At 40.2% G+C, this 15,185-nt stretch overlaps 2 protein-coding genes across 5 annotated transcripts in view; one reads left to right on the forward strand and one right to left on the reverse strand.

Moving 5' to 3' along the window:
- Positions 1–73: 73 nt before the first annotated feature.
- Positions 74–2,070, reverse strand: LOC140581250 (putative uncharacterized protein BRD3OS). Its single transcript, XM_072703364.1, has one exon. The coding sequence runs from the start codon at positions 1,331–1,333 to the stop codon at positions 1,067–1,069; it is 267 nt and encodes an 88-aa protein (XP_072559465.1). The 5' UTR covers positions 1,334–2,070; the 3' UTR covers positions 74–1,066.
- Positions 2,071–3,217: 1,147 nt separating this feature from the next.
- The window catches only part of LOC111842692 (guanine nucleotide exchange factor VAV2-like), a 108,507-nt gene continuing 96,539 nt past the window's right edge, over positions 3,218–15,185 (forward strand). For all 4 annotated transcript variants that reach the window (XM_023809589.2, XM_023809591.2, XM_023809590.2 and 1 more), the window contains exon 1: positions 3,218–4,611. In XM_023809589.2, the coding sequence (XP_023665357.1) occupies positions 4,408–4,611 (204 nt within the window). In that variant the 5' untranslated portion in view covers positions 3,218–4,407. The remainder of the gene's footprint in view (positions 4,612–15,185) is intronic.

The raw sequence follows: 15,185 nt of genomic DNA on the forward strand, positions 1-15,185 counted from the left end.
GAAAAACTGCATGCTGGGCTTCTCCGTCGGGCTCCTACAACAAATATCTGGTTTTTGGGTAAAAGCACAAGTGTTCCATGGAAAACTGATATTTATTCCATGGCCATAGACATAAAGCTTATGTGGTGGTGGATATCTGGGCTACTTCTGCCAATACACCTAATCACAGTCTAGTAAAAATATCTAGAGATACAATCAGCTGCCCTCCATATTACTTGCACATGAGTTCAAAACCGAATTTTGAAAGGAAACTAAATTGTACTGTCTGTTAGATGGGGTGCTTCATAACCTTGAATTTACAATGCAAGTCTGTAGTACAGTACTGGAAGACAAACCTTCCCTATCCAATAGTCACACTCATAAAGTTGCTACTTGGAAAGCATTGTAAGTAAGAGAATGAATAGTAATGATAAAAGTAAGTAAATATCAGAAATGTATGTGTAGATCGCAGACAAAACTAAAGTTTCAATATATCTTGAGCATTACCAGTAATAGTGGATGCAATTAGGCCTACACAATATTTCAAAACAGTAATCTACCATATTTTATACAGTTCACACGAATTTCATCTATGATATTTAAAATTTAATTCAATTACACTCATTGTTATGGAACACGGATAATTCTAGTACGTTATGACCAACAAATGTGAAATACAAGTGACAGATTCTAGACCTTGTAACAACATAAAATAACTAACGTTGCCGTTTTATAAAGATACTGTTTTGGTTATAATACTGTTCCTTACACTTTTTGAAAACAGTAAATAAACTATATTTTAAACACACAATAATACGTATCAATTCAAAACATGTTCCACTCAATTTAAACAGATAAGATAAGCCAAATTGCAAATATAAGTTTAGTTTGTAATTAAAGTTTGTTCGTCTGGACCTCTGGATCAGTGACCAACACAAAAATTAAAGCCATATATCAGGTCAAATGCTCCCAGTGAGAATACGAGGTGTATAATAACTTAATAATAAATGAATGTTTTACAGTATACGCCACGTTAAAAGAGAGCAAATAAAGCACGCGTGGCGCTGACCCATCAAGGCTGTATGCGTCACATGATCAGACAGATGCGGGACCCCCCGGGCCCGGGATCCACGTGCGCTTTCCCCTTGTCCCGCACCACCACGGCCTGGTTGCCGTACTGGCTGTACCACGTGCTCTGGCTGCGACTCAGGTAGGTGGTCGGGGGCGCGCGCTCGAGCTCCAGCTGCTGCTGCTGCCAGATGAGCAGCGACGTGTCGCGGTAGCGGAGGCGCGCGTAGCCTTCGGACAGCGCCTTCTGCGCCAGGGGCGGCCTGTCCGGCGGGCTCTCAGCCATGTCTCTCCGGTGACACTGATGTGTGGGATGTCGTTGTCCGGCACATCGCTTTGACTTTCTTAGCAATCAGATACCTCCCACGACTAGGTCTTTCAGGTCCTGGAAAAAGCTAGTCGTAAGAATCACGGCTTATTCAGTAATCACACTGTCCACTTTTACATAAAATGCACAGCTCTCCGCGACATCGGTAAAATCACTCCCTAAAGAAGTATATTTTAAGTTTTTCCTTGGTTTAGTCCAGTGCTCCAAAAACGGTTCCCGCTTCGCTGGGTCATAGATGAATTAGTATTCATATTCCTCATATGACCGGATTTGTAATACTGCTTTCTTTTGACGAGCAGTACTACGTGGATAAATTCATGTATACTCCTACCGACCCTCGCTCATTTCTGCACGGGCTTCTGTACAATACGCCGCTTAAACGGTGCTATTTTTATTGCAAACTGAATATTAACAACAATTATTTCAAAAGCAAATGACCCAGTACCAGACACAGATACTTGCGAATTCCTTTCATCCTTTTACTCAGGATGTAAACAGAAACTTAATCATTATCATTATTATTAAGTATTAAACTGCAATGGTAAAGCTAAGGCAAAATATCATTCCGTCTAAGTTGCCTGTAACTTCCGTCGACAATATTTTATTGCTGCTAAGGGCAACAGTGCTCTTCTACACTCCAGTCCCAATGGAAACAATGGGCACAAATATTGGTTCCGAGTACCTTAAGTTTCTTGCATAAGCCCTTTTAAATGTCTGTAGCTAATTAATAATAATAATAATAATAATAAGACAATGTTGTAATAACCTTTCGTGCTTGCTTACTATTTAAGATACCATAATAACACTGACCTCACCAAATTTGAATGGTTCAAAATTTAAATAATAATGCGTACGGTTTGAAGGTTTACCTCAACAAATACCAAATATGCAAATAAAATCAAGAGCATGTATTTAAATATAATTAACGGTTCATTTTTGATTTCTGGTAATTTACTTTTCAAATATATGTATTCTTTTTCATAGGCCAGCAGAAGTTCATTTTCAGATTTTTGCAATTTATTTTATGTCCAGGAGATGGCAGAATTGTAAACATCCAAGTCACACACCACGCTTTTGAGGGGAATGTGATAGTGGTCTTGGACCACTGGTTTAATTACCGATCAAATGCAATGCGTTTTTGATTGGATAAGATTGTTGGGTGACATAACTAATAGCTATACTTCTTCGACTCTTACTACGGTAAAGTACAATGACATTAAGATAAAAGAAAATGTCAGTTACACTTCGGGCGATTGTTGCACATATAGAATTTGACAGCAAGCAGCAGGAAATACTAATCTTACATCATACAATGAAAATATGCTTGTAAAATATAACTAAGTGACCGGCGCGCGGTCAAAAAATGTGTATCTTCTGGCATTTAGGCTATTCAGTAAAAAAGTAAGCATATTATAACATGATTAACACAGCTAATATTACTAGGCATATATTTTGGTGACAAAAATAAAATAGTGGTTAATATAAAAACTAAATCAGTATTTATTTCGGTGCTATTATGGCATGGCTACCGTCACTAAAAAGGGTTAATGTGCACTTTCTTTTAATAATTTTGTGTCGTAAATACAAAGGTTATTTGACAGGAAATTACTAAGATAAACATTTGCAATACAACATAAAAATAAGTTTAAAAAAAAGAAACAGTAATATAGGCCTGTCAAAAAATAAAACGTTCACTGCGAACAGTTTTAAATAACTAGTTTTATTCTCAATGTATCTCATGTTCCGCTTAAATTGGGAAAATCCGGTTTAAATCCTGCTCTCTGCAATAACGAAAAATAATAAGACTTTCGGCCTCATGCAAATTGCCGCACTAGCTGTTTGTCCTCGTGCTGACGCGTGTGCTCGCTCCACCGTTTCAGTCCTCGCACCCGCTCCGTCACGCTCAGCCGCCAAGACCGACAAACTGAGCTCGACGCCGACGAGGAAGACTCTCCAAGTCAAAGCATGTAGCTATTCTGCGAGGTAGAAGAAGGCGAGGAAGAAGAAAAGGATTACAAAGGATGCAGAACATTTAAATCTTTCAAAAAATTGACTCCACTGGGATAGGGTCCAGACCCCCCGCGACCCCGACCAGGTTAGAAGATGGATGGTTGGATGGTTAGACTTTATTCATTCTGTTTTCAGTAAAGGTTGAACTGAAGATTACGATTTTATTGTTTCAATTTTCGGCTGGGCGAAGAAACATTACAGCTTAGCGGAGCTGCTTAATTAGAAAATATACAATGACCATTGTGCGAAACAGTCTGTCTGCGTCAGCACGAAGAAGACATATCTCTGGCTGTGGACCAGAAATAAATATATATGCACCGCTATAACTTTCAAGTAAAAACTACGGCTGCGCTTACACTGATACTTTCTATGCGAATGCAAACGTTAGCCAAGTCTTGCAGGTCCTATAGTATATGGGATTTCAGTTTCTTTTGGAAAATACATTTCTCCATCCGTGCTTAAATACCGGGATTAAAAAACGCTGCTTACGGCTAATACATAAAAGGCTTGCATGCATTTTCCGGCGACAGCAACGTGACAATGGAGAGCTGCGCTGACCTGTGGTGTGTGGCTGAAATCAGACATGTTTATACGGGATAACATTGCCTGGCAATTTACTGTATGCGATCTCACTGGTATTTTGACTCTTCTGCTGCTCGAGAAACTCAGCAAAGCGCTTCTTCCCTCTGCACAAAGCGGCCGTCCGATTTAATGATCTGACAGCCTAATCGGAACTGCGGCGGAGGACGGGCTGTCTGTATAAGAAAGACTTCAGTTCCATTTAAAACACTGGAACAAGGAGAAAACTTTATATGAAGTTCTTCCCTAATGACTTGTTTCACCGAGAACGACATTTTCATCTAAACTGGAGAAAGGATTGTTGGATCGCAGTTTAAAGTGCCCTTCGGCGTGAAATAATTGCAGGAATCGGAAGGGATCCGGGTACCACGCCGATTCACTCCCCAAGACTTTCCGTGTTTCGGGGTGCTAGAGAAGGGTGCTTTTTTCTTTCCACCAGCGAAATGGAGGAATGGAGACAGTGCGGACGCTGGCTGATAGACTGCAAGGTCTTGCCTCCTAATCACCGGGTCGTGTGGCCATCGGCGGCCGTGTTTGACCTCGCTCAGGCGCTTAGGGACGGAGTGCTCCTCTGTCAGGTGCTGCACAACCTTTCGCCGGGGTCCGTGGACCTAAAAGAAATCAACTTCAGGCCCCAAATGTCTCAGGTAAATCGGTCCCACATGAATAAATATTATCTCGGTGTTCCATGTACTTCTTTTATTAAATGAGTAATTAACTGATCGACAACAATTTTCGGATTAATCGAGACATTGCTAGACGAATGGGATTATTATGGAAGGAGGAAAAGCTAAACCGTAATAATTGAGGACGAATGCTGTTGCTTCGGATTCACTGAGGAGGCAGGACACTTTCATGCAATCTCACCCACCCAACAAACGAGCGATTTATTGTCACTCCAGTAAACCTTCAATAGGGGGCACTGTAGAACATTTTGAAGATTACATATTAAGCTATAGAATATTTTGCAAATGTGAACATTTTGCAGATTACAGTATTTGAGACTGAGATTGGCAGGAGGTGGAGAGAAATACTCATTATACTAACCCTCAGTCTGAAACTGTATCACAGACACAGTGTTTTGTCCAGATTTTCAGTAGATATCTTAAAGAGGTAATGGCTTATATTTATAAAACGGCGAAGCATCCCTAATGGTTTGCATTCACAATTACACGTGTTAATTCTAAAATATAGAGACTGCAGTTTTTATTGCTTTAATATTCAACTTTTTTCCAAGCAATTTTTGTGCCTCATTTACGACATGCAGCATGTAGGCTTACCAGTGGAAACATGGCTACACCCTGCATTTAGGTTCATGTAAACATGGAAGATTTGTGGAATGAGGCTTTCATGGACAACTGACTTTAGAACTGTGTGCGGTTAGGTATGAATGTCATTATGACAGTTCCCTGTGGGTGTATTTATGAATATTATGGAAAACTCCTGGATATGATGTTTATGATTGTATCACCAGAGATAGAAGAGTTATACCATTAATTTATCCTGCCACAAAACACATTTGGGGTAATTTCTGGAAATATTTTCAGCGAATCTCTCTCAGATTATGGCACGTAAAGTATAAACAGACATAGAACCTTGTTCCTCAGTGCATCCAGTAGCATGTCATCGCTTGCTGTAAATCTCGAATGGGCTTTCTGTATTGGTCAACCTGTACTAGAGAAATTGTGACCCGATGTCAGGAATAAATTACCCTGTTATGAGGTCATGCAGTTTGTATGGGAAAACAAACTTGGTCCCTTGTTCTGCAGGAAATGAGTAGGTGGTTAAAGAGGTTTCCATTGTTAATGAAAACCAGTAAAAAGAGTTTTTTAGCCATTATGTAAGCCAGAAACTTAAAAAAATTTCTGCTCCTATTTTAATTGGTTGATATACAGGTGAATGCTGTCATTGTTCACAGTTGCAGATCACTTTTTTTTCCCAAACTGTTAATGCAGGTTTGCTGAGCTGTGTCATTCTTCATGGAGGACAGTGATATTGCTGGGCAGGCAGTGTTTATTTGTCCTGACATGTTCTGTGACTTTCTTGCAAACCCTCCTACTTGGGGAAGGTGCGGGTTTATGGGTGCGGAGGGTGGCTCAGCGAGCTGAGCTTCTGTGCCTGTAATCAGACACCCACCGCCTTGAGTCTGGCCTCGATGGAAGCAGGGCCTGTATCCCCCTGCTCTGGGGGCGCTGCATGACGGCTGACCCTTCACTGGGACCCCCACACTTGCTTTCAGCTGTACATGTGTCTCATGGAGAGAAAGTTGGGGTTGGCAAAGAGAAGCAGTCTAATGTACCTGTACTTGTGTGGAAAATGATCTTTTCGTTGTGCTCTTTTCCTGTACAATGATTTTATTAGTAGGCAAAAGGTGTATTAAAGTTTTGTGATTGGTTGTTTGTGGTATTTGTGCTGCATGATCCATTTCCTCCCATTCAGATAGATTTTTGCTGCTGTAGATATGAGTCTTGTATTTTACAAGGGTTACTGTTTAACTGCATGTTTTAGATGTTCCTATCCAGTGAGCATCCAAACTTTGCCCAAGGCGTTGTTTCAGTGTTTCAGATGCACAGAGGGATTTCTGTTAGCTGCTTTCACAATTTATAGGGAACATTATTATCAGTGTAAGAATACGGTCTTGAATGAAGGCTGTTGTGTGCAATGCCAGTCACTTGTTGTGAGTTCCATTTATTTTAATTTTATTATTAATGTATGATTGATTGTTTTTGAATTGCCAATTTTGTAGGATGTTAATTAGGGATGGGCATTTCAGGCAGAATTATTAGTCGGATTTCCCCAGTCATTATTTGAATAATATTTGATTTACCCAGCCCCCAACCGCCCCCACTACATGCACAGTGAAATTGTGTATGGATTAAAATATTTCTTTCTTTCCATACACATTCAGATATTACTTATTGCTACAAAAGGATAACACAAAACATTAAAAAGTACAATTAATTAATTGAAATGAAACTGAAATTAACCTGAAGGGATAGCTCAAGTGCAGTAGCATACAATAACATTTAACAGGCTATGCCTTGAGCAGTTACATTGAAAGGTGATGTCATTAGTTTCCGAACAATATGTCTCTGGCTTGTAGGCAACTCCATTAATTTATTTCCATACAGAATGAAACATCATTTGTTTCTGCAAGTGGATAACTTAAAAGAACTTTAAATTGGCTTTGAAACTGGGGCTGGATCATAATGGGGGAAAAATCTTTGCAATATTGCAATATTTATAAAACAAAAAAGCAGTTTAAAATTTAACTGAAACGAACTATAACCAAATAGAACTTCTTGTTATCTACCAATGGAGTTTGTCTCTAATGGGAAAGACAAGCCAGTAATTTATGTGTTAAAGTGTGGTTCTTGTGATTTCCCTGGTCAACTCTGTGATTTGTCCTTCTGTCACTGCTTGTAACCTCAGGGTAACCTTGGACAGTCACCTGTCCTTTTCCTCTCACATGGTTAATCTTTCCCTCTCATATTGATTTCTCCTCTTCATCATCAGAAGGGTTTGTTAATTCCTTTCTGCCCAGGCCACTCAGGTACTTGTTCAATGTATCGCCATCTTGAGACTAGACTACTGTAACTCACTCACAGGTCTGGTTCTGAGCATTGTTCGTCCTCTGCAAATGATCCAGAATGCAGCTGCCCGACTCATTTACAGCCTTCCTAAGTTCTCCCACAACACGCCATATTATGATCCCTGAACTGGCTGCCTGTCGCTGCCCATACCAGATTCAAAACACTGATGGTTGCATATAAAGCCAAAAATGAACCAGCACCCTCCTACCTAAAAGAACTTATCTCACCCGCACTGCACCACACTCTATTCCGTCGTCCAGCACTGCTCAGCTGCTCCCACCATGTCTCAAGGCGCAAGGAAGACATGCACCTAGACTCCTCTCTGTTTTGGCACCTATGTGGTGAAATGAACTTCTGCTAGATGTCCAAACAGCTGAGTCATTGGGTGACTTCAAACGCTGACTAAAACCCAACCTCTTTCGGAAGTACTTGGATTAGCACTTCCAAGATTATACTCATTAAAAAAAAAAATGTATTAATAGGCAACTGAGTTTATTAGAGTGATTGTCTTCTAAACCGGGTTCAATTGGACCAATGTCAGAATGTATTCACTGATGAGACTTCTAAGCACTTATGTAAGTTGCTCTGGCTGAGGTCGTCTGCCAAATGCTGTAAATGTAAAAGAGTAATGTTAACGTATTGGGTTTATTTCAGAATCAGGTTAATCCCTGTTGGGAATGTATGTGAGAAAGCTGTCTCAATCTCATGCATATTTTAAGGAATCATTTTATATTGTATGTGGTAAGATAATGATTGGCTTATGCTCACACTTTAGTCTTAAAAACTGCTTCTCTCTTGTCCAGTGGATGTAATTCTTGTGGGAAAAAAGACTTAATCATGTGTAGAAATTCTACTAGGCATTAATCCCAGAACAACAATCAACATTTTGCACAAAATCAAGGCTCCTGAAGATTAATTGATTAATCAAGTTTGATCATTAGTTATTATTTATTGTTTGACTCAATTATTTTTAAACCACCCCCCCCCCCCACTCGGGGTATATAGGATAACATGTAACATGCATTTATTGCAACCCTCTGTTTTCTGTTTAATTTGCTTGCCAGTCATTTCAGTATGCTTGGATTTGCCTAGATATATGTAAACAGCAGAGTCCTGCTCTCACTTCTCAGTACAAATGTGCTGGTTTGGATTAAAAATATCAGCTGTCAAAAATGCTGGTTCCAGACAGATGGTGTTAATAAAAGTCTCCCACCATCTGTTGGGATGTTTTCAGCTTTAGACGAATTAGTTTCTACATTCATTCCTCTCAGGAAGCCATGAACATTTAGCTATTCCCAGTTAGGTAGGAGACAAAAAAATATAATTGTGTTTGGTGTGTTTTACCTTGCTGCTGATAGATGAGGTTAATGTGATTGATCCTTGTATATGACATTCTGCAGTTGCTGCAGTCTTGCGGCGATGTTGCGATTAATAGCAATCTAGCTCTCTATGTGACCCAATCCATCAACATTTCAATGCCACAGTACATTGCTCTGGGATCCACTTTTGCCAGGGAATATTATTTCTTGTGTGTTTGTTTTTGGATGGAGAATGTGGATGGATTTAGATCTCCATGGCTTGGATGAACTTGGGTTAGTAAATACAGATTAGTTCCCAAAAGTAGAGTTTGCAGTGCCATTAAACATTTCTTTCTGGAGTGCTGTGTTCTGCGTGGTTGCACGTGTCTAGGGTTCCCCCAGTGTCAACAGACCATCCTCAGGCTAAGAGCTCTCCATCCCCTCAAGGTGACTCTCCACCCCCTCATGGTCACTCTCCATCTCCTCATGGTCACTCTCCATCCCCTCATGGTCACTTTCCATCCCCTCATGGTCACTCTCCATCCCCTCATGGTCACTCTCCATCCCCTCAAGGTCACTCTCCATCCCCTCAAGGTCACTCTCTATCCCCTCAAGGTCACTCTCCATCCCCTCATGGTCACTTTCCATCCCCTCAAGGTCACTCTCTATCCCCTCAAGGTCACTCTCCATCCCCTCATGGTCACTCTCCATCCCCTCATGGTCACTTTCCATCCCCTCAAGGTCACTCTCCATCCCCTCATGGTCACTCTCCATCCCCTCATGGTCACTCCAATGTGCATGGTCCACCTTGTGCTGTGTCTGTTTGTGGTGCAGTTTTTCCTGACACATAAAACCCCTTTATGTCATCCTCTCATCTTTTTTTTTTATTTCACTGTTCCCCTCTTTCCTCCTCAGAACAACGTAGATGCTATGGTCGTCAACGACAGCCACTTAATCTCTGGCCCAGGGAGAATTTTAATGAACTAATTATGGGGTGAAATTTCTAAGAAAAAATAGATTAAAAAGACTCATATTGACATTGAAGTTATATGAATTATTAAGAGTACACATAAGTTAAAATACTACATAGCCCTGTAACTGGTGTTGATATGCCAAACCAGTGGAGGGAAAGGCTACTTCTTAGCAGATATTTAATCTTACAGTAACATCCTGAATGATGTCTTGGTTCACTGTAACTTCCTTTTTCATTCTCGGCAGCTTGCACTTGACTCGTACTGTAAGATGCGCAGGTGCTTGATGTAGGCAAAATTCCCCTCTTTATGAAATACCTTTGGCTGTCATTGAAAAGGCGAATGGCTACTCTTCAGCAGAAGCGGGAAGAGGTATCAAGGCAAATGCTGCATGTTATCATGCAAAGGTGTGTGGTGATTGTGGGAGAGCGACTGAGCTGTTTCCCCTCAGAGGGACCTGACAAACATCAGGGGGTTAATGTGATGGCACTGAATGGCTACGTCGGCCTCTTATTGCAAAGCATGCGTCTGATGCATAGTCAGTGTCTTTTCTTTTTCTTGATTTATTCCAGCGCGGACATGAAGGCATTTGTGATGTCCCTCAACATGCAGTCAGATTGCATGCCGCTACAATGCAGTCCCTGGTGCTCTGATGTCTGCACATTTGATCGTTCATTATACATCTTGAAGACCACTTAAAAAAAAAATTAGATTTAGCATAAACACTTGACCTCTTCATAATTTCACGCTTTGAACAGTGATTTGTGTTCTTCCTAATATTGCCTTTACCATGGGCATTTGTGAGCTGGCCATGAACAGTAGAGCTTATGCTTGAACATTGTGCAGGACATCATGGGTTCTACTATGCAGAGGATGTGGACACTCGATTTTTTTATTATTTTGAAATACAGTCAGCATAGAATGCATGGATATTTTAGGAATACAACTGGAATAAATGTTTTTAGGGTGAAATGACATTTGGTCACATACTAAGTGACAGATACGTGGTAAGTACAGTTACATGTTAAGTAACAGATCATTTCATTTGACTTCTTTGTCCTTTTTAAATTAAACGTGTAAATTATAGGAGGAGTTTTGTGGGCACTTTGCTGGTTCTTCTTGAGGTTGAGTTGCAGTCCCCTTTTCACAGCCTCTGAGATCCACCTCCCACATGGCTGGAAAAGGAGAGATAGGTTATGCGCTTCTGCCGTGGCTCAGATTTCTACTTGTAGGCCTGCAGTGATGCTTGTAGGCCTGCAGTGATGCTTGTAGGCCTGCAGTGGTGGGTTCTCCATGCTTTCTGGGGGAAGGGGTCTTGCCACACAGACTGTGGACCTGCCTTCCCTGCTTTTTTTTTAACTGTACATGTAAAAAAACAAAGCAGTTCAATAATCATTCATCAAAGTGAACAGAAGCTGGTCTAAGGGCAAAGAAATAGGATTTTTATGGCCAGGAATCTGGTTGATGAAACAATGAATCCATTTGGGCTTTGGTACCCTGGTGAATGAGTGAATGATCATGTGATCAGAATAGTTGGAGCACACATTGGGTTATATGCAGAACAGATCATGCAAGGTGATATTTATCTATCTCTTAGATCTCATTTGTTTGGAATAATGGCATTGCAGTATAGGGCTGTGAACCAATCCAGACAGTGCTGACCTCTTTATATCCCATAAATTGAAGGACATTATGTGTGGGGAATGGCCTGTCAGCCATGGATGGGTAAATTATGTTAACTTGTCATAATGCTGCACGGCATCTGATTTACAGCTCAGTCCGAGCACATTGGCTGGCTTTAAGAGGGCTTAGAATGCACAAGGAATATAACAGGGCTAATGACCACAGCCGTTCAGTATTCATGTGTATTTTTCCATTGAAATTTACCACTACGATACAGACATCTCTTTTGTATGTTAATAGGTAAATAAAATGAAGCATGATAATAGAGTTGCTTCTACAAAACATTTGGTTTTAGACTGAAAATCTGTGTATGTGAACAGCATTCTAATCCATGGATGTCTTTCCTTGATATGGGACACCATCTTGATAAGCTAACGAGATAAGATAAGGAAAGATAGGTGATGCCTTGTAGGAAACAATGAAAATGGAAGAACCTGTAATTCACCACTATTGTAGGCCAATGTGATGGCATCTTGAACGATCAGAAAGTATCTGCTATTAGTGGTAATTAGGGCCGGGTATTGGCAAGATGCCCTGATTTTGATTTGATTCTGATTCACGTGGTAACAATTCGATTCAGTCCAATTAGAAAAGATTCCAATTCAATTCAGTCTGATTTAGATTTGATTTCAGTTCATTTGATTAAATTCTATTCCAATTTAATATCAATCTAAGTGTAATGAGATGTGAAATACTAACACAATTAGTAATAAAACAATAACACAAATTTACAGATGCAGGGTCACTGGAAACAAAGTAAAGAAAGGCAAAAGGCTTGTATGCTAAAATGGGTATAGTTCCTTAAAAATAAAACCAACCGGTCTCTTTCAAAGCATAAAAAATTACTTCTGACCGAATGGGCAAAAATGGGCAAGTCTGAAACTCACATGCCTTGTTTTAGAACACAGGTGTCAGACTCCAGTCCTGGGGGGCCGGAGCCCTACACATTTTTGGGTTTCCCCTTGTTTAACACACCTGATTCAACCCCTAATTGCCATACAGCTCTTGAGCTGAATCATTTGTGGTGGAACAGGGAAAGAACTAAGCTACACAGGGCTCCGGCCCCCCAGGACTGCAGTTTGACACCCCTGTTTTAGAAGGACTTGCAAAGATATGTGCCAAAACATAAATTAGAGTCTTTTTATTTGAGGAACAAATGGGTATTGTTTAGGGCAATACTGTTGCAACCCTCTTATAGGTGAGAGCGAATTCAATTCGATTTTGATTCACAAGTGGCTGACTGGATTCAGTTTCGATTGTATTCAAGTAATTCTATCCACTAATGTGCGATCAAACGAGATTTGTTGTAAAAACAATGACAACAGGCACAGCACTGTAGCATCAAAATCACAAAGCAACATAATTAAGTTACCACTACATAATGAAAATAAGAAATTTATTCTTGTACCTTCCCATGAATACACCAAAATATTTCACCCACACTTTTCTCTCTGTAGTTCTTGTACCAGCCAGAAATAAATTAAACCTGCAGACCTTTAGTCGCTTTCACTTGCTTCTGTGATACCCATGACGTTTGAAAACCAGGTAATTTACAATATTCTCATAATTGACAGCAGGTCACATCCAGTAATATCAGTTTTCTCTTTACATCGTTTGCTTTGTTTAAATTGCTTTTATATAACATTTTATTTCATATCCCTGTAAGCAGTGTACTCAATATGACTGGTGTCAGAATAAAGCCCTGTTCGACTTGACTTGCTTGTATTCAGGTGCTTGAAGTATTCCATCACCATTATTGATAATCCAAGATGGCGGCACAAGGCGGTTGGGCAATACTGTTGCAACCCTCTTATAGGTGAGAGCGAAAGTAGTGCCACCTACTTGATATGAGGACCAATATAAGTAAAATGCAGTGACAATATTTTCAAAGTCACAGGGAAAAGGCACCAATTAACTAGATCAATCTCGGGATTTTGTGAATCGGTATTGAATCCAACCTATCAAAACCAGGATTGTGATTAATCATAAAATTGATATAACTTCCCACTAGCGTTGGGAAAAAATAATACATCCGCCTTCAATGTCTTGGCGGGTGGATGGGATACAATTGGCCTAATCCAAATAAAGGTTGACCTGTTCTTTAGGACATTATTACAGCACCACATCCAGCAGTATGATATAACTTGCTGCTGATTTTAGTTGGCATCCACATGAAGCTGCTTCCATTGTCATATTTTGGATTATTTTCATAGGTCAGTTTGTGTAATTTCTTTAGGGGGAGGTTAAGTTCCTGGAATACAAAAGGGTCAAGCCCCCTCCTCTTTTCTGCTGAGTTCCTTGGACCTGATTAAAGACACAATGAATTCTTCCTGCCTGGCTCCAAAAGAAAAAGCATAGTTGAACTTCCTCCCTCCACCCTGGACTGAACAGCAACAGTCATCTGGAATCAGAACTGAAAGGTCAGAGGGCACCCTGAGGAGTAAAACAATGGCATGTTAAACATTTTTTCTATTGGTGTGTAGACTGTGAGAGTAGTGTGTGAGCAGACAGAACACACCCAGTATCGAATGTCTGAAGGCATCAATGCCAAAGTGCCTTTGATGATCTACAGTGAACCACTCACTCATTCATTCCCGGGCCCAAAGTTCCTTTCATCCTTCAAAATTTTCCATCTCCCAAAGAACAAGAGTGGCGTTCTCCTCCAGAAATCCGTCAGAAATTCCAAAAATAGCCCCAAGCACTGCTTGCTGCCAATTATTTCATAGCTATGTTGGATATGTAAATAAGGAAATGTGTATCTTTGTTCCGTTTTCACTCTGATCCACCAAGCAGACGGCTCTCCACCCGGCACTAATAGGGTACGAATCGCACTGCTTCTTGGAAAGCGGGTACATTCATGTTAGTTTTGTGCATGTGAATACATTGCTGTGTGCATTTTTAATAGACAGCAGCAGCTCTGATCATTTCCTGGCTTCTCTTGCCGTGGTTGAGTCAGTGTTTTCGCATCTGACAGCAAAACAAAACTATCAAGTCAGAAAAACCACACTTTTCTCTAAACTGATAATGACTGTTTTATATGGCTTTATATACAGTGTTAATAGATGCTGAACATCTGTGCTTTTCTGTACATGTCCAGTCCCAGGATTAACTGAGTAACCCTGTTATTATTATAAACAACAGCATGTAGTTGTGAAAAGCTGAAAGATATTGTCAGCTGTCTCACAAAAGAAGTATTTTACCCAGTGAAGCCATCAAAACAAGTTGAACATACTCAGCTGTATGCTTGTAATACACTTTGAGTGTAATTATTTTGTTGTTTTGCATTTTTTATTTCCCACAAGAGTAATACTCAGGTTCCTTAACTGTGTATTTTTTGTGCTGCAGGTATCTCCGTGACATTTTGGGCAAGCAGATATGTTATTGAAGGTAGCAGTATTTTAATTGTGTAAGCTTTTAACATCCTGCTCCTTGCCAGTGTGCTATCTTGTGTGTTAATGTGCAGGCAGGTTGGGGAGTTTGCCTGGAGAATCTGTTATGGACCCGTGCAGGAGATTGAGTAGGAGAGTGTCCATATTCATCTATTTTGGGACAAATTTTGAGAGAATATGAGGGCATCTTAACAAAATTATAACAGAACTTGGCTTAATAGATAACACAAGGTTTTCAGTCTTGGTATTTCTGTTGGTTTTCTTTATTAGTTGAGCAGTAGTAACTG

Source organism: Paramormyrops kingsleyae, chromosome 2 (genome assembly GCF_048594095.1).
Source record: "Paramormyrops kingsleyae isolate MSU_618 chromosome 2, PKINGS_0.4, whole genome shotgun sequence".
Classification (NCBI taxonomy): Eukaryota; Metazoa; Chordata; class Actinopteri; order Osteoglossiformes; family Mormyridae; genus Paramormyrops; species Paramormyrops kingsleyae.